The following is a 21,223-nucleotide window of genomic DNA, read 5'->3' on the forward strand; positions in this document are numbered from 1 at the left end:
AGTCCTCTGCTCTTGAATATGAACAGATGGCCAATAATTTGACGACACCCTCTAGTATGAAAGGCAGAAACAAAAACACAAAACAGAAAATAAATGCAGAAGCAGCAGAGTTTGTCTTCCCAAATCCCCTCCTAAAAACAGACACAGCAATTACACAGCAAAACCATAAACCTATGGACAACATCTATAATAAAATAAGGTGATAAGATATCTCTACAAAGCACTCACAGTCACAAAACCCACAGGTATCAGCATCTATCTATGCAGGGAAGCAGAAGGAAGTAAGGGGCTATCCAAAGGACCTGGGAAGAGAACCCCAAAATAGCCAACAGGTGCTCATTAGGAAGCACAGGTCAATTTGAGAAAAGCAACTGAAACTGGGCAAACGTTTGCCCATTCCAATAGCAGTTGAATTCAAAAGATTTAAAGTAAGTTCCAAAGGCGGTAGTCTGGTAACCTGTAAGAACTATAGAAACTGACCCCCAGGGTTCCCAGGCAGGACAGAGCCCAAGAAACTAGAAGAAACTGTAGAGGAGAGAATACAAATTCAACAGGATTTTTTAAAAAGAGAAAAAGAAAAACCAGGGGGGGAAAAAGACTAATACAAGTAGAATGGAACAAAGGCAGAAAATAATCCACAAAGACAAGCTGTCATATTCGTTGAACACTGCAGAAGGGAGGTCAGTGAGGCTAAAAAGTTATCCTCAATCATGCTTTCTTCTAAACATTCAGGAAAAAAACTAAATTCAATTAAGAATGAGCAAAGAGAAGGATAAAGGTCAAATATATACCATGTTCTTGTGTAAAAAAATAATAGTGAACAAAAGAAAAAAATTCCTACAATGAAGGCAGCCAAAAGATGTTTGTAAAAGAGATCACAACTATAATCTACTATTTGAAAATTTAAAAAGTTATACAAGATATTGAAGAGCTACAGAAATCAAAGTCAGGAAAACAAAAAAGTGAGATAGTATAACTCAGGAAGGAAGTAGAAATAGGGGAAGTCATTTCAGAAATGAAGAATAAACTAAAACAAAGGCAAATAAAAACAACAGGAAAAAACCTTAAAAGATATAAAAAGGAGATTTTTTTTAAATCAAAGAGAAAAAAAAAGAATTTTTAAATGAGAGAAAATAACGAATATTAAACAGAAAAAAAAAATCCAGCATACTATAATAGCAGACCCCGATAAAGAAAACTAATGCAAAGGAAAAAAAAAAAACTAAACAGTATAGTTCAGGAAACTTTGCAAGAATGAAAAAAGATTAGAAACTACAAATGAGAAAGCACACACACTACTGGAGAATCCCAAGCCATACAAAACAACTTCAGGACATATTCAAAACTACTAGACTTTAAAGATAAATAAAAAATATTTTAGGTATCTCGGCAAAAAAAAAAAAACCACAACAACTCATTAAGTGAAATAACATTAAACTTTGAGAAAATGATATAAATACCTGAGGGAAAACTAGGTTAAGTTAAGCAAAAACTGAAAAAAACTAAAGTACAAAACTAAGCAAAGGAGAGAAAATATTAATTCAAGTGAAATCAGAATTCTTGCCAAGAAAAGCAACCATAATATATTCACCACATGGTTCAGCTAAAAATACTTTTTACATGGTCATACATAAACCAAAATTGTGCTAAAACTGTATTAAGAGGAGAGAAAGACAGAGAAAGGGCATCTATATGTTTTCGGGGCAAGCAGAGAACATATGAAAAATAGTTAAATCCCCATTTTCCATAAGGGAAAGTAGAGAAAATGTCTAAAACTGAAAAAAACAAAATATTTCAAATGCAATATAAGCATGTCAGAGATACATGGGTGAGTACAAAGAAAAACAAGTTTTAAAAAATAAAACTTAGTCGCTGGGGAATAGGAAATGATAGAGGAGAGGGATGGTACAGGACTGCTGTTTTTGTAATAAGCTTTGTAGACTATATATAACTCTGGTATAAAGAAAAGTAACAATTACATAACCAATTAAAATAATTTCAATATAAGTAAAAACCAAATTTCAAAAGGTAAGACATTAATAGTTACATATATGCATGTATTTATATATGTATGTATATGTGTTTATATATATGTATGTATACATCTGGTCTGAGAGCAAGTCCTACAGAATAATAAAATTTATTGCTCTGTAGTTCTCTGGGTGAAAAGTTCTGATTCCATGTGCATAATATGGCTACCCCTTCCATTTCAAAGAACTTGCTTTGCTTTGATAGTGCAAATTCAGTATTTGTGAATTTGAAAGAAAAAAAAAGTGACACTTTCTTTTTAAATAAATAAATAATAAAATTTAAAAAAAAAATCAGGGGAGCCTGAGTGGGTCAGTCAGTTAAGCATCTGCCTTTGGCTCAGGTCATGATCTCAGGGTCCTGAGATCGAGCCCCGTGTTGGGCTCCCTGCTCTGTGGGGAGCCTGCTTCTCCCTTTCCCTCAGCCCCTCCCCCTGTTCATGCTCTCTCTCTCTTGCTCTCTCTCTAATAAATATTTTAAAAAATAAAAAAATAAAAACAAATCATTTCACAAAGAAAATAAAAAATAAAAAAATAAAAACAAATCATTTCACATTGCCTTCCTTGGCAATACTTCCATAAGGGATAGGATCTAAGTAAAACAAAAGTACCCCACCATACCCAGAATCATTCTGGAAGGGGCCAAACATGCAAGCAGAAAACGGCCAATAAAACATTCATGAAAATATTACATGGGTATTTAGTATTGCCAGTTATTATTTCTGTGAATCATTTCCAGCAAAGAAAAAAAATAAATGCAGCTGTTACCAAAATATATTTCCGAATATAATTCGTTTATAATTCCAATAGGTTTGCTAAAGGTATCAATTGTCTCAGAAGTAAAAATGGTCTCAGAAGGAATACAAAGGTGAGAAACAAAGGGTCTAAATAGAAAACAAATGTAAGATTGGTGTCAATATATTATCTACCTTGGGAATCTACCATCAGCTCAACCAACAAGCGCCACACAAAGTGAAGTGATGAAATAAACCAGACAGCCGCCACTGTTACTGCAACTGCCCAGATGTAAAGAACCGGCCTGAAAAGCAACGGCTTGGGCTTGGTTTATAATTTATCATAAGAACCTAGATTGACTTCTACTGAGAAAAACTATTTGCTAGTTTCTATGAACAATTTTCTATTCCTTTATACTTAAAAAATAAATTTTGGCAAAAATACTTCGGAAAGAAAGACCTTAAATTATTAAAGAAAAAGCTAACTAATGCTGCTAGAAACCACATAGCAAGTTGATGTAATTACATCTACTAGAACATAGAGCATAATTAACCTCATTTTACAGTTGCCCTTTCTCTTATAACTAAATAATGACAATTTTCCTCATTCCTCTATAAAAATTCTCATTTTCACATGTACTTTTAGTGTGAGTTACAGAGTAAATGCACTGTGATACTCCAGAAATCCTACTCACATATAGCAAATCAAAAGCTACAGTAAATACCTTGAGAGTGCCAGAATGCTGTTAGCCCTCTGCACCAGCAAGAACAATTGCTCTAATAATATCCTCTGAATGCTTATTTACCTGCCCTAACTACAAAGATGAATTGGTTGGAATGTATTTGTCACTGTTCATTTAAAATATGAATCCTGAGTCCTACAAGCCCTCCCTGAGGATTGAGGCAGGGACACTCCCATTCATAGACTTTGAAGGATTTATTCTCAGCCTTCAAATCTTCGCCTGAAAGCATTTTAATACCCCAGACACCAGGTAAGCACTAATTCCCAGACACTTGAAAAGCAGGAGCTCTAGTGAAACTGCAATTTTTCCCTACAGGCAAGAGAAAGCAATATGGATACCTACTAATACACTACAATATAAATAAAAATCCTATTTTCTCTGTATCACGTGTTAAAGGGAATGAGGTCAGAAAAGCTATTAATTATAAAATTTTAAATACAAAATATATTTCCTAATCAAAGGATTATAACACTACAAATAGCTGCTATGTCTCAACAGGATAGTTTCAACAGTCATAAAAATAGTAATGGGAGGCAGGTTTACAATGCATTATATTTTATTTAACTCTCTATTAGATAGCTAGTATGTGCCAGGTATTGCAATATGCATTAGATATACGGCAGTAAACAAAACAGGAAAAATCTCTACTCTTATGAAACTGTCATTCTATTGAAAGAAAAAAATAATAATATATCAGTGCTACAAAGAAAGACAGGAGGACCATTCATTCCCATCTGCCCTGAGCAGCATCCTTTTTATACCTGTTGTCTTGATAGAACTATTAAAAGCATAGTCTTACTCAAAATATCCTGCGTGTAAGATAGAATAACTCTAAAGATAACGAGATTGAAATATTGACCAACAGGTGCTATTTTAGATACTTCGGTGAGAAAAGGCCTCTTACTATGATGATAAATTTCAGCAATGACTGGAAAGAAGTGAAGGAGCAAGCAACATGGATATCTGTAGGGAGAGCTTTCCAGACAGTATACTCTGTGTGTGTGTGTGTGTGTGTGTGTGTGTGTGTGTGTGTGTAGAAGAGAATCTGTAAACCCTCACTAAGGATGAAATTCCACCGTTTCAATAAAGAAGTCTATGAAGTAGAAAAGTTTTCATTCTGTTTCTTGACTAAAAATGGTTCCCAGGGTATAGTTTTAGCCATCTCCAAGTTTATTCTGGTAGATAGTAGAATTAAAATAGTTTCCCTAAAGAGAATGCCTTATTATGGCTTTTAACATCATTGGCATTTAATATCATTTTATATATCATATATTTCCCTAGACCTTAGGTGATTCTGGACCTCTGGAGCTTCCTTAGAGGTGCAGATGTGATGTGAAATGGAACTGGTAAATTCCCCAGTAATAACACTAGTAATAATAATAACAACACACTACCAGTAATAAAAAACAAGAGACATTTTAAGTGTTTACTGTGTGCCAAGGGCTGTTCTAAGCATCTTAACTGAGATTACTCAAGGATCTGACCACTTGTCAGTCTGTTTAGCTAAGGGGGTCCTTGGATTTCCTTAAGCATTTGGACTGTGCTCAATTTACTTCTAAAGAACATAATCTTAATTAACAGATATCGGATTTTAGACAAACAAGTACACATTAGTTTTGTAGGTTACACAGTGGAAAATGATACGTGTGACTCACAATCCCAAAAGTAGACTACTACTGGTAGGTGGAAATTCTGGAGGAGTCCACAATTGTTTCAATGTTTCCTTACTTGAAATTCTTCTCTTCGCTTCCATTGACCCGAAGTCTACATTACTTCTTTGGGCTCAATTTAATATTTTACTTAAAGGAGCTGCTTCTACCGCTTCTACCATCACCCTGTGTTGAAGTTTAAAGACTTGGTGCTATGGAAGCTCACCGCAGGGACACCTGTGAGAATTCTCCACAGCTTTCCCCCTTTCCCCTCCAATCACAGACCTACGTGGTTTTTAGAAAGGTGACACACGTACCACTTGAACCAAAGTACAAAACGTATAAGCTAAGTGAACAGCATGTTTTATTTCCCCATCCAACTGTGATTAGAATAAATATCAAAACTTGATGAAAATTATGGATCACAGACCTCTTATTCTTAAGAATATGGAAGATGTGAGGCCTGAAGTGGCTACAATTTTGCTACCAGAAATTTTACTACAATAAATGAGGTGAAGATTCAGAAAGATAAAACAATTATAAATGTATAAACAATTGAAACGGAGCCACAACATAAATGTATCAATATGGGTCCAATCAGGAGAGAGGAACCACACAAGGAAAATTTAATATAAAGAACTATTAACTATATTGGGAGTTAAAGTAATGAGGGATTGCCTAGCTGTAAGAGAACGTAAAAGAATATGGGAATAGCAGATCAAAGGACTAGCCATTACTCCTGGGGCTCAGAGCACCCAAGGAAGAGTTCTCCCCAACCTCTCCTCTGCAGGGCTGGGATCCAGGACTTGTTCAAGAGGGTACAACCTTTGCTCACTGAAAGAGAGAAGTTGCTCACTTACTGGAAATCTGCCTAAGGAATTTGTCAGAAATCAACCACATGGGGTGCCAGGGAGGTTATTCACAGAGAGGTGTTTCACCAGAGCCACTTTAATACAAAACTACAGACAATACACAATGCAGACCACACTACAAACGAGGACAGCTAGAGGACACTGCTGTCAGACACCCTGTACCGCAACACCTGAGTGCCAGGGAAGGCGCAAGCCCCATAGGAGTTTGCTGTGGGAAAAAGCCAGCACACCAGCACCTGGAAGGAAGCAAAACCATTTCCCTCTGGAACATTACTCCAGGGCCCTCTACTCCATGAAGCTTCAGTGCCCACCGAGAAAAAAATATATTTAAAGGAACTAGATCAGTTTCCACAGTGCAAGCAAAAAGATTGAATTTGGAACTGAGGGGTAAGAAATCAGTAACTAGCACGTTATATGAAGCAAAAGCTGAAATAAATGAAAGGAGAAACAGAAAATTCAATAATTATAGCTGGACATTCAAATGCCCTTCTCTTGGTAACTGATAAAATAATCAGGCCTTCCTTACCCCTCAAGAGATAAAATCAGCAAGAATATGAAAGGCTTAAACATTATCAAACAACCTGACCTAACAGAAATAGATTGATATAGAATATCTCAACCGACATCAGCAAAATACACATTCTTTTCAAGGGCAATTGGAATATCATCAAGGATAGAAACCTTAGGATATGCCATAAATACATCTCAGTAAATTCAAAAGAACTGAATTCCTATAAAGTATTACCACAGTAGAATTAAATTTGAAATCAACATTGTAAAGACATGTAGAAAATATGAAAATATTTGGAAATGAAAGAACATATTTCAAAATAATCCAAAGATCAAAGAAGAAATCACACACACACAAAAATTAGACAATATCTCAAAACTAATGGAAACAAAAAAATAACATCAAAATTTAATAAATGCAGCAAAATCAGTGTGTAAAAAGAAATTTTAGCTTTAAATGCTTATACTAGAAAAGCAAAAATATCTAAAATCAGTCATCTAAACTTCTACTTTAAGAAACTAGGAAAGGGGGGGGGCGCCTGGGTGGCACAGTGGTTGGGCGTCTGCCTTTGGCTCAGGGCGTGATCCCGGCGTTATGGGATCGAGCCCCACATCAGGCTCCTCTGCTGTGAGCCTGCTTCTTCCTCTCCCACTCCCCCTGCTTGTGTCCCCTCTCTCGCTGGCTGTCTCTATCTCTGTCAAATAAATAAAATCTTTAAAAAAAAAAGAAAAAGAAACTAGGAAAGGAAGAGCAAAGCATGTACCAAGTAGGTAGAAGAAAGAATAATAAAGATTAAAATAAAAATCAGTAAAATTGAAAATAGAAAAACAGAGAAATATCATGAAATTAAAAAATGGTTCTTCAAAATTATCAACAAAATTGATAAGCCTTTAGGCTAAGACATCTAAGAAAAAAAGAGAAAAGGCAAATCATCAAAAGCAGGAATGAAATAAGAAACATCACTACTAATCCTCCCAAAATCAAAAATATAAGAGGAAAGTATGAACAACTTTAAGCAAACAAAGTAGACACCTTAGACAAATTTCTGGAAAGACACAAATACCAGAGTTAACTCAAGAAGAAACAGATACATAAGAAAGAATTGATATAGTAATTTAACCTCCCTCCCACAAAAGAGCCCAGGTCTAGGTGAATTCTAACAAATACTTAAAGATAAAATAATATCAATCTGGAGCAACTGGGTGGCTCAGTTGGTTAAGTGGCCGACTCTTGGTTTCAGCTCAAGTCATGATCTCATGGTCAGTGCAGAGCCTGCTTCAGATTCTCTCTCCCTCTCCCTCCGGCTCACTCTCTCTCTCAAATAAATAAAGAAAATCTTAAAAAAAAAAAAAATCAATCCTATACAAACTCTTCCAGGAAACAGACAAAGAGGACACATTTCTCAATTCATTTTATGAGGCTAGTATTACCTTGATAACCGAGCAAGACAGAAAAATTACAAAACTACAGACCAAGTTTCTCATAAATAGATATAAAAATCATTAACAGGAGCACCTGGGTGGCTCAATAGGTTAAGTAAGCATCCAACTCTTGATCTCAGCTCAGTCTTGACTTCAGAGTTGTGTGTTCAAGCCCTGCATTGGGCTCCATGCTGGGTGTGGACACTACTTAAAAATCTATATCATTGATGGGTAGGGGGATGGGGTAGTTGGGTGATGGGCATTATGGAGGGCATTTGATGTAATGAACACTGGGTGTTACATGCAACTGATGAATCACTAAATTCTACCCCTGAAACTAATAATACACTCTATGTTAACTAAATTGAATTTAAATTAAAAAGTTTTTAAAAATCATTAACAAATATTAGCAAACTGAATCCAGGAAAATATAAAAAGGATTATATACCATAACCAATTAGGATTTTTCCCAAGAGTGAAAGAAAGTTGGTATACCATTGGAAAATCCATAATGTAATAAACCATATTAATAGAATAAAGGGAAAACACATGAAAAACACATAGAAAAGCATATGACAAAACTCAATACCCATGCATGATAAAAACTCTCAACCAGTTAGGAATAGATTTCTTCATCTTTTATCAGTGATAGATTTCCTAATAAGAGGGTTTTTTTTATCTACAATAAAAACTACAGCTAACATCAAATTTAATAGAAATACTGTTTTTCCCCTCATATCAGAAACAAAGCAAGAATGTTTGTTTTCACCACTTCTTTTCAACATCATACTAGAGGATCAAGCCAAGGCAATAGGGCAAGAAAAACATTAAAGGCATACAGATTAGGGGCACCTGAGTGGACAGTTAAGCATCTGACTTTTAATTTTGGCTCAGGCCATGATCTTGGGGTTCTGAGATAGAGCCTCGAATCAGGATGTATGCTCAGCGGGCACCGTGCTGGAGATTCTCTCTCTCTCCCTCTGCCCCTCCCCCCACCAAAATAAATAAATAAATCTTTAAAAAAATTTTTAAAATAAATGCATACAGATTAGAAAGAAAAAAGTAAAACTGCCTTTATTCTCAGGCCAAATAATTCTGTATATAAAAATTAATCTACAAAAAAATCAACAACAACAATAAAAACCCTACTTGAACTAGTAAGTTTAGCAGGTTCAGGGTTCAAGATAAATATGTAAAATCAATTTTATTTCTACAGAATAGCAAATAAGAATTCAAAAATAAAATTAAGAAAACAATTCTATTTTTTTAGCAGCAAGAAGAATGACAGACTTAGAAATAAATTTAACAATAGCATCAAAAAGAATAACAAACTTAGAAATAAATTTAACAAAAGAAATGCATGACCTGTGTACTAAAAACTCCAAAACACTGAGAGAAATTAAAGATCATCTAAGAAAATAAACAAACACACCAAGTTCTTATATCAGAGAGCTCATCTTTTATGAAGGCATCAACACTATTCCTATTCGACACTCTTTCCCTCAAATTCTCATACAAAAATTGACAAGCTGACTCTAAAACGTATATGGAATGCAAAGAACCTAGTAATAGTAAAAACAAACAAACAAACAAGACAAAGTTGCAGGACTTAACCTGATTTCAAAACTTACTATAAAGCCACAGTAATCAAGACAGTCCTATTGACATGATAGCCATACAGATGAATGGAACTAAGAGTTTACAAACCCCTCACATTTATAGTCCATTGGTTTTCAAAACAGATGTAAAGACAAAGGGGGAAAGGATAGTCTTTAGCAAATGCTGGGACAACTGGATAGCCATATTCTGAAAAGAAAAGAAAAAGAACTAGACTTTTACCTCTCATCATAGACAAAAATTAACTCAAAATGGATCATAAGCCTAAATGTAAGGAGTAAAACTACAAAATTTCTAGAAAAAAAACAGGGGAATATTTTTGTGAGCTTGGATTAAGTGAAGATTTCAGAGATATGACACCAAAAATATGATCCATATAAGAAAAATACTGATACACTGGACTTCATAGCTTTTGTTCTTCAAAAGATACCATTAAGAGAAAAAAAGACAAGCCACAGACTGGGAAAAAAATATTTACAAATCATATATCTGATAAAGGACTTATATTTAGAATATAAAAAAAAAACTTTTTATAAAACCTTACAACTCAATAAAAAGACAAACAATCCAATTGTTTGGATTTTGCCAAAAATTGGCAAAAGATCTAGATAAGCATTTTAGAAAATATATGAATACCCAATAAGCAAATGGAAAGATCTCAACATCATTAGTAATTATTGAAATGCAAATTAAAAATACAATGAGATAGCATTACACATCCACCAAAATGTCCATATAGTAGTCCCCTGGTTTTATCCTTGGGCGATGCGTTCCAAGTGGACCTCCTGTGGATGCCTGAAACCACGGATCGTACCGAACCCTAGACATACTGTGTTTTTTCCTTTACGCTCATAGCTATGATAAAGTTTAATTTATAAATTAGGCACAGTAAGAGATTAACAATAACTAATAAAATAGAACAATCGTAACAATATACTGTAATTAAAGTTATGTGAATGTGGTCTCTCTGTCTCTCAAAATGTCTTATTGTAATCACACTATCTTACTGTAATCACCCTTCTTGTGATGATGAGAGATGATAAAATGCCTACAAGATGAGATGAAGTGAGGTGAATGTCACAGGCACTATGACACAGCACTGGGCTGCTACTGACCTGAAAAAACGTCAGAAGGAGAATCATTGGCTTCTGGACCCTCGTTGATCATGAATAACTGAAACTGTAGAAAGTGGAAATGACTAATAAGGGGCCTACTCTGCTCCAAAAGATTGACAATATCAAGTTGTGGGGATGGTGTGGAAAAACTGAAACCATTGTACATTGCTGGTGGGAATTAAAATGGTACAGTAACTTTCAAAAACAGGTGGACAGTTTCTTAAAAAGTTAAACATGGGGTACCTGGGTGGTTCAGTCAGTTAAGCATCTGCCTTCGGCTCAGGTCATGGTCCTAGGTCCTGGGACCTGGCCCTGCGTCAGTCTGCTACTCCCCCCTCTCTCTCTGCCCCTCCCCTCCACTCATGCTCTCTCTCACTGTCTCACTCTCTCTCTCAAATAAATAAAATAATAAAATCTTTTTAAAAAGTTAAACATATGCATAGTATACAATCCAGTTTATATCCATATATTCACAGCCATATATTCATATGTTCATAATAACCAAAAACTAGAAATAACCCAAATGTTCATCCAAATGAAATAATGTTAAATGCAGAGAAAAATTTTAGGAGAACTGCCTTCATGAACTATCAGATCTCTGATCTATAAACAGGATGTGTCATTTCATTTTGGTTTTTTTACCTAATTTTTAATTTCACTCGGCACAGTTTTGGAGTTTTGGAAAGGGAAAAAAAAATTCATACAATAGAATACTAATTGGTCAATAAAGAGGAATGAACTACTAATACATAGAACAACATGGATAGATCTCAAAAATATTATTTTAAGTAAAAGAAGCCAGACACAAAAGACCACATATTATATTAATCTATTTACATGAAATTTCTAGAAAAGGCAAAGAGAGACAGGGGATGGGAAGTAGGCATAAGGAATGACTGTAGACAAGCATCAGGGAACTTTTCGGGTCATAGCAGTATCACAAATTGAATTGTGATGATGGTTCACAACTGTATAAATTTTCTAGAAATCATTTAACTACAGTTACAATGGTGAATTTTGCGATATGCAAATTATACCTCACTAAAGCTATTACTGCAAGGGAAGAAGAGAAGAATGACTCTGCCTTTCCTACAAGAACTGTGTTTCAGGGTAACCAAATTGCTAATAAAGAAAATTTCTTTTATAGAGGAATTCCAGCTAACAAATACAGTAAGGGACAATATTAGAAAAATCACACTTTGTAATCCCACTTAAAAAATGGATCTCAGGGGCGCCTGGGTGGCACAGCGGTTAAGCGTCTGCCTTCGGCTCAGGGCGTGATCCCGGCGTTACGGGATCCGAGCCCCACATCAGGCTCCTCCGCTGTGAGCCTGCTTCTTCTTCTCCCACCCCCTGCTCGTGTTCCCTCTCTCGCTGGCTGTCTCTATCTCTGTCAAATAAATAAATAAAATCTTTAAAAAAAAAAATGGATCTCAAAGGGCGCTAAAGCTACTCGAAGAAAGACTGATGAGGAACTTTGCAACAGAGGAATCAGGCTGGTGCCGCCTGGAGCCACATCATCAATCTTAACGTCACTAAACTCAACACCATCAGACTCATATACCACTTGATATTTTACAAACAAGTACACAGCATCAACTCTGAAGGATTCTTGCCAAAAAAATAAAATAAGCCTGAATCTAATCAAACTTCTAATTATCAGTTTACATAATACAGTAATAAACAAGCTAAATAACCCTTTAGGAAGCAATCAGTCAAATCCAAGTTGTAGGATATTCTAAAGGACTTGGTTTTTCTAGCAAATTTGCAGCATTAAAGGGTGCCTGGCTGGCTCAGTCAGTGGAGCATATGACTCTTGACATTGGGGTTGTAGGTTTGAGCCCCACGATGTTTATGGAGATTACTTAAAAATAAAATCTTTTAAAAAAAGTGAGGGACACTACTACAGAAAAGAAGAAATTCAAGAGCCAACCAGCGATACACAGAGTGTGAACCACACCTTGACTGGATTCTGATTTCAGCAAACCAACCGTAAAAAGACATTTTGATGACAACTGGGGAAATTTTCATAATGACTACATATTTGATGTTATTAAAGAAATTATTAATTTTCTTGCATGATACCAGCATAGTGGTTGTGTGTGTGTGTGTGTGTGTGTGTGTGTGTGTGTGTGTGTCTTTACCAGTTGGAGGACATACTAGAGTATCTTTGGTAAAATGGTGTAAAGAATTTTTAAAGATTCCCACAATTACTTTAAATGGCAGAGTGCACATGTAATAAGGTTGATAATATGCTGAAAATTGTTGAAGCTGGACAATAGGTATATCAGACTTCATTGTCCCATCCTCTCCACTCCACTTTTAATTTTTCGTATTAATAAGGTTAGCGGACAATGAAAGACTGTAAAACTAAGAGGAAAAAAAAGTAAAAGAAAAAGGGGGGGCACAGCTCACTAGAGAAGTCAAAAATAAAGACTGACGAGGAAGTCATCAGAAGATAGAGAATACATGAAGCCAAGTCTTTGGAGGGCAGAACATAAGGAGAAACTAGAAAATAAATACATAAAAAGAGACCAGAGAAGTAAAGCCAGTGGAATAGTAATATTTAAAGACAGAGCAGAGAAAGACAAGTTTGAGAAAGGTAACAAAAAGTAGAATCAGTAAGGTGGAAGAGACCTAAGAGAAAAACTGAATCAGGAAAATCAAGGCAAGAAAGTTTCCAAATAATAATAACCATTAAGTACTCTTCGTATAGCCCCCAAATTTCAAATCAAATAGAAAAAAAGGGCACCTGGGTAGTTCAGTTGGTTAAGCATTCAACTCTTGGTTTAAGCCCAGGTCCTGATCTCATGGTTTGTGAGATCGAGCCCCATGTGGGGCTATGCGCTCAGCGAGAGTCTGCTTGGATATTCTCTCCCTCTGTCCCATCCCCCACTCTCCCTCTTCCTCTCTCTCTCTCTCTCAAATAAATAAATAAATAAATCTTTAAAAAAATACAAATAGTAAAAAAAGAATTATGTTTCAAATATAATTATCTCATATTTAGATATGAGATAACAATATCTAGATATTAGATGATATTTAGACATTAGAATTCATATTTTCTAAGATACACAACATAATTTCCCAGATACTGAAGAAGATGTTCAAGAAATATTAACATTTATTTAATGTTAATTTTAAAAGAGGCATTTACCCACTGGCACCAAATTGCCACCTACCTAATCTACCACAGTGAAAGACAGAATACCAAGTGCTAGAACAACTAGAAAAAAAAATAAGATATTGACACTGGCCATAAAGAGTTCTCTGGAGAAGAATCATTAAACTGTAAGATTCATGAAGATAAGACTGTAAGCTGGCCCTATTTCTCCCCATATCCCAGATTCCAGCATGGTGCCAGGTGCCATGTTTCTACAGTGCTTGAGTCCCAGTGGGGCGCAAGGGGGAAGAACAGGTGGCATTGATGATGTCCAATATTGTCGGTGTTTTGCACACGGTCATATATCAGACCGCACTGGCGATCTCAGCTCCCTCTCTAATTACAAGGGTAAATAACAGAGCTTTTCACTTCATACCCAGAGCTTGAATAACTTCTTCCCAAGTATATATATACTTATGCATCGCTGCTCTCAAAAATAGTTGTATCTTTTTAGAGTTGATTCCTCGTACTTTGAGGAATTTACTATTATTCACAGCCTCGAAAATGTCACTTCAAATAATTTGCCAACATATTAGATGCAATACAAAATGCAAATCATATATAATTTTAAGCTACCATCACTTCAATCTTTTATTATTTCCTATATTAATTTGTAATACACTGAAGTTAAAGACATATGCTTGTTTGCAGGGCAAAGCCCCACCCAAAGTGAGTCTCTATCTTTACATTAAAAACACTTCGTATCATCTAAATCAATATAAGGTTCAAATAAGTCTTTTTGATTTCACAGACCTAACACAGAAAAAGGAAAAACTCGCAGCCTCTCTGCAGCACATGTATATTGTATTATTTCCAGGTATATTCCAAAAAATGTTTTTAAAAAGTGTTTAAAAAGCCTCAATTCAAGATTTTTAAAATTCTTAGTAGACTCTTTTTAGCTTTTACCTAACCCAAGATTAATAAGCATAATTCTAAAATGTCCTAGAACCAGGAATTAGAAGTTAAAAACTTACATTCCAGCTGTGCAACCACATCTCCAGGGTCTACTGCTTCAGGGAACACCTACAGCGGGAGAAGGGAGATGCGAGCAAGGTGGACAAGAGGACGTGAAAGAACATACACACAAAACAGCAGTCTTCGTGTTTTCCCTCTCGTTCCCCAAATATTCCTTTCCCAACCAAAGAAACTTTTGATGTCATTGAAGATTGTCACTTGGTCTCTGCTTCCCATGATCACTATGGGGGACTTGACAATTACCCATTACGGCCAGCCATCTCTCGCTCTCCAGCTTCACCTGTGCATCACCTTCACCACCAATTCCTCCCGTTTGTTTCCATGGTCGTACTGGCCCTCTTGGTGCCCCTCCAACTCATCAGGCTTATTCCTCCTTATTCCCCTTTATATTTGCGATTCCTCTGCTTAGAATGCTTTTCCCCTAGACCTTTGAAAAACTGTCTCATAATTCAGGTTCAGCTTACATGTTACTGCCTTCTCTGACCACCCTTTAAAGCAGGTAATCTCCCTAACCACTCAGGCCCTCTCTGTCCCCTCACCCTCCCTTTATTCTTTTCATGACACTTACCACTATCTAAAATTGTATTATTTCTGTGTTTACTTGATTATTGTCTGTTTCTCCTCTTACAGTGAAAGCTCCACGAGAGGAGGCTGTTTGTCTTGTTTACCCAGTGCCTAGAACAGTGCATGGAACAGAGCAGGGCATGGGTAATTCCTTGCAGAAGAAAAGGAAAAAAGAGGAAGAAAGGAAGAAAAGGAAGGAAGGAAGGGAAAAAGGAAGGAATGGGAAGAGAGGGAAGGAAGGAGGAAAGTAGAAAAGGAAAGAAGGAAATAAAAAAAGTGAGGAATATGATTGGAAATAACCAAAAGCAGCAGTTTCAGGGGAAAATGGAAAAGAAACTCAGAAAGAAGCACCACGAGATAGCCATAGTAAAAATAAAGCCTATTTTTACCAATTAATGTCCCTTCTCTCTCCTTTTTATAAAAATTATTTAATACTCAAAATACTCTATTTTACATAAAGCCCACTAACATAATTTTAGAAATAAAATGATCCATCATGAAAAACAGGCAACTGATTCAATGCATAACAGAATGCATATTTATTTTCAGGCTTCCAGATTCAAATTACAAATCTCCTTTTGAATGAAACCAATGTATACAGTCAGCAACAATAATTTGTGTTCTGGGCTTTTATTACAAATTTGGAAGTACTCCGATTATTCGTTAATATTTAATTTGATATTTGAACTCACCTTTTCAAACACCATTCTGGCATTGAAGACCAGTGGAAAATTGGCTGGGACACATTGTGTCTTTTTGTATTGGCCAAACACACAGATGCTAAGATAGATGTCCTCCTTGTCTTTCAGCACCACTCCTGGACAAGTTACCTGAATGAAATTAGAGAGAGATGTAACTGCTTTATGAATTCCCTGAACTATCCTACTAAAATAATTTACAAGGCATTATATGAAAACACTAGTCCGCTAAGCTAATAAAAATACGCACAAATAAAAAAAGGAGAGAGAGAGATTCTAATGTTTACAGAATTAAATGAAATGCCTTTATAACTTCCAACCGTCTGAGAAATCTATGATTCTCCATTTGGTTATTTGTGCCACATTTGAAGCTCTGTGTACTGGCTCCAGGGACAGACACTAACTGTTTTAAACAGTCAGCCTTAGGCACCCACCTTATGCTGACTCCTGACATAAACTTATTCAGCATCATTTAATAACAAAGGATTAAGACTCAGCAGAAACAAAGCACTATCCTAGAGGATACACAAAAAATTAGTGATAAAAACACAATTCTGACCTGTATCACCCTAAATAGCAGCCCATACAACCCTCATCAAAAGCAATATGACAAGGTTTTGAAGCTAGTGAATTATAAGTTTCTAGCCCAATGAAATTTTTTAAAATATGAAATTGCACTTAATTAGCCTAATGATTGAAAGTATAGGCACAAAATATAGGGTTTCTAAAAACTACATGGCTGGCATAGTCTCCCCAGTCCCCGCCATATTTCATTGTCGGTGACCAACCACACACTTCAAGGGATATTAAAGGTTTTCAAAGACTTGAATCCAACCTACCCACAGAGTAATATTACTCAATGCCTCCCCAGTAATACAAAGTATATATTTATTGTCCTCTGAACACACACATTACATTCTTCCATTATCTGGATGACTACTCTTACCACTCCATTCCATCTCCTCATTTACACTCACCACTTCCCAAGGCTTACATCAATCAGCTGCATCTCCTACACAAAACTTCTCTTGACTCCCCAGCTATCATTATTCAGTTCAATCTAATTCAAACATTTACTATGAATTTACTATATTCAAGTAAATACATTTTAGATTCTCATAACATTTTGTAGTTCTCTTAAGGCCCAATTATTGTCTCCATGCATTTTAATTAAGTGGGTACATTTCACCTCTTTTAATCATAATTACCTGAGGACAAAAATTTTATTTTCCTCATCCATATATCCAGAAACACAGAATTTTGGTATTTAGAAGAAGCACAGAGATTATCAAGTACAGCTTCATATTTTTTATATATGATAACAACAGAGCCCCAAGAAGGTATAGATGATTTACTTATTTAAAAGGACTCAGTAAATGAATCAATACAATACATTCAAAAGTGCTTAGAAAAGTGCCTAACAGAGCATTCAACCAATACTAGCAATAGTTATTGTTAGGGGGCGCCTGGGTGGCACAGCGGTTAAGCATCTGCCTTCAGCTCAGGGCGTGATCCCGGCATTCTGGTATCGAGCCCCACATCAGGCTCTTCTGCTATGAGCCTGCTTCTTCCTCTCCCACTCCCCCTGCTTGTGTTCCCTCTCTCGCTGGCTGTCTCTATCTCTGTCAAATAAATATAAAAAAAAAAAAATAGTTATTGTTAGAATGAAAATCATTATCATTTGTCATCTCAACACATTACTGCATTGAATAAATGACTAAGACTTCATGTCTCTTTGTACATAGCAGTTAAGATTATTTTCTGTGCCAGATATTTTGACTCTATCTCTCTCTTACTCTGTTTTTCACATCTGTTTTAATATATTTCCCACTGATTATTAAAATCTATTAAAATCAAGGTACTCAGCAAATCTCATGCTGTCCATCACCTTCACTTCCTACTCTGCCTCATTAAAATCAAACTTGTTAGAATCCCTCTAACTCCATGTTATCCAATGTGGTAGCTGCAAGCCACTTATCCCTATAGCTGTGGCTAGTCCAAAATTGAGATGGACAATGCATGTAAAATACAAGATTTTGAAGATTTTAAAGACTTGTTCAAAAAGATTTTGAAGACTCATTACAAAATCAGCATAAAATATCTCATTAATAACTAACACTTTGAATATATTGATTTAAATAAAATTATTATTTTAAAATTAATTTATCTACTTCTTTAAATTTTTTTTAATGTAGCTGGTAAAAAATTTAAAATTACATCCTTGGTTCAAATTTGTCACTCATATTCTATTTCAATTGAGTAGTGCAGCTGCTCTAATTGTCCTACTATACTGACTCTCTTTCCAATGTGTAATATATGCAAGAAGGCATGAGTTTTTCACATCCACATTTCTACAAATTCTGCCATGCTTTAAAAGATGGACAAACACTGGACAAACACCCAGAAGCTTTCCAAAAAGAAAGCAGGAAAGGGGGAGTGGGTAAAGAAAATCAGATGGAACAAATAGAAAATAAAAAGCAAAGCGGCTGACTTAAAACAACCATATGGATAATTACATGAATGCAAATATTCTAAGCATTCTAATTAAATGGCAGAAATTGTTCAGATTGGATAAAAAAGCAAGACACAATATGCTGTCTGCAAAAAAAAAAAATCACTTTGAAGATAAAGGCACACATAGAAAAAGTACTTTCAGAATGGTGGACCAAATACCTCCAAAAATCAGCCCCTCTATACAAGCAAAAGAGACACTACCAACAACTGTCAAAATCAACTTTTTATAGCTCTAGAAATTAATCAGAGATTTGCAACAATCTGAAGAGCATTTATTGGAGAAAAACAGATGAATTTTGGTTAAAACAGTGACATTGTGATATGTTAATGTATTCTACTCCCAATCCCCTCTACTCAGGTATTCTGTTGCCTTGAAAACCAAAATCCTTAGAATTATAGTAGCCATGAAAATCAGCAGTTTCACAGACACTAGTGCTACCCAAAAGCCCCATCCCCAGGGAATTGTCATTATTTTATCTGTCTGACAGTACCCTGGAAACCCTCATTCACAGGGATTCTCTTTATTTGACCTGCATTGGAGTTCACTCATACAAACAGCCTTTCTCCCCAAGGCAATTGTCAAAAACAATCAGAAGCAATTGTTTAACACCACAGATGCCTGAGGCAGTGATCACAATTGAGGCAAACCATAACCTGATCAAAATACTTAAAAGGCAAAGCTGGAAAATCATGTATATGGGTGTGGGGGGGTGGCGGGTGCTGTCTTTGAGAAGCTCTAATGTATTGTCAGCAATTTAGAAGATGCACATGTTCAGGGCTGTGCACGTGCCCAGAAATGACCTGATGAAATCCTAATCTCTCACCTCTGGCTGACCTTGAGGCTTTGGGGTACTTGGAAGTGAAGGCTAGGACAGAGTTGAAAACTACCTGCAGGGCATAGAAAACATGGCCCAATAAGCACACAGAAATCCTCAGCAAAGACTGGAAGACTTATTGGTTAAAGACATTTAAGGATATATATATCCTGTCATTAGCAAGCCATGAAGTTAACCAAGCAGAGACTTTGGTGGCCACACATGACAAAGAATACAGACTTTAACTCAGGAAAGTAACTAAACAAACCAAAAGCAACAGCAAACAACAAAAACAGCAAACAATAACCTTGAGAAATAGGGGGAGTCTGATTTACAGAGTTCCATATTATATAATTTAAAAAGTTCAAATTTTCAACAAAAAATATTACATAGAAAGAAACAAGAGTATGACCCATACACAGGGGAAAAGGTAGTCAATAGAAACTCTCTGAGGAAGCAACAGCAAACAACAAAAACAGCAAACAATAACCTTGAGAAATAGGGGGAGTCTGATTTACAGAGTTCCATATTATATAATTTAAAAAGTTCAATTTTCAACAAAAAATATTACATAGAAAGAAACAAGAGTATGACCCATACACAGGGGAAAAGGTAGTCAATAGAAACTCTCTGAGGAAGCAACAGCAAACAACAAAAACAGCAAACAATAACCTTGAGAAATAGGGGGAGTCTGATTTACAGAGTTCCATATTATATAATTTAAAAAGTTCAATTTTCAACAAAAAATATTACATAGAAAGAAACAAGAGTATGACCCATACACAGGGGAAAAGGTAGTCAATAGAAACTCTCTGAGGAAGCAACAGCAAACAACAAAAACAGCAAACAATAACCTTGAGAAATAGGGGGAGTCTGATTTACAGAGTTCCATATTATATAATTTAAAGTTCAATTTTCAACAAAAAATATTACATAGAAAGAAACAAGAGTATGACCCATACACAGGGGAAAAGGTAGTCAATAGAAACTCTCTGAGGAAGCCCAAAAGTTGGCCTTACTAAACAGAGATTTTAAATCATCTATTATAAATATGTACAAAGAACTAAAGGAAACCCTGTCTAAATATCTAAAGTAAAGTATGGCAACACGGCAATAATGTCTCATCAAAGAGGGAATATCGATAAAATAGAAATTATTTTTATAAAGAACTAAATAGAAATTCTAGAGTTTAAAAGTACATGACGGGGCACCTGGGTGGCACAGCGGTTGGGCGTCTGCCTTCGGCTCAGGGCGTGATCCCGGCGTTATGGGATCGAGCCCCACATCAGGCTCCTCCGCTATGAGCCTGCTTCTTCCTCTCCCACTCCCCCTGCTTGTGTTCCCTCTCTCACTGGCTGTCTCTATCGCTGTCAAATAAATAAATAAAATCTTTAAAAAAATAAAATAAAATAAAAGTACATGACAGAAATGAAAAAATTCACTAAAGAAGCTAACGGAAGAAAGAATAAGTGAACCTGAAAATACATCAATTGAGAGTATTCAGCCTAAGGAACAGAAAGAAAAAATAAAGAAAAGTGAACAGAATCTCAGAGATCTGTGGGATTCTATTAAGCACAACAACACAGATATAATAGGAGCCCCAGAATAAGAGGAGAAATGGCCAGAAAGAATACTCAAAGAAATAATGGACAAAATTTCCATAATTTTAATGAAAACAATCTACACCTCCAACAAACTCAAAGAATTCCAAACCACATACATCACAATCAAACTTACAAAAGACAAACATGAAGACAGAATCTTTAATGCAACACAAGAGAAGTGATTGAGCAGGTAACAAAAAT

The 21,223-nt window shown here is 35.7% G+C and overlaps 1 protein-coding gene across 1 annotated transcript in view; it reads right to left on the reverse strand.

The window, feature by feature from the left end:
• Positions 1 to 21,223, reverse strand: part of SPATA6 (spermatogenesis associated 6) — a 144,246-nt gene that overhangs the window by 109,015 nt on the left and 14,008 nt on the right. The window contains exons 2-3 of the mRNA XM_034655606.1: positions 16,084 to 16,221; positions 14,827 to 14,875 (exon numbers count right to left, since the gene is read on the reverse strand). Coding sequence (XP_034511497.1) covers positions 14,827 to 14,875; positions 16,084 to 16,221 — 187 coding nt within the window. The remainder of the gene's footprint in view (positions 1 to 14,826; positions 14,876 to 16,083; positions 16,222 to 21,223) is intronic.

Source organism: Ailuropoda melanoleuca, chromosome 2 (assembly GCF_002007445.2).
Source record: "Ailuropoda melanoleuca isolate Jingjing chromosome 2, ASM200744v2, whole genome shotgun sequence".
NCBI classification, from domain to species: Eukaryota; Metazoa; Chordata; class Mammalia; order Carnivora; family Ursidae; genus Ailuropoda; species Ailuropoda melanoleuca.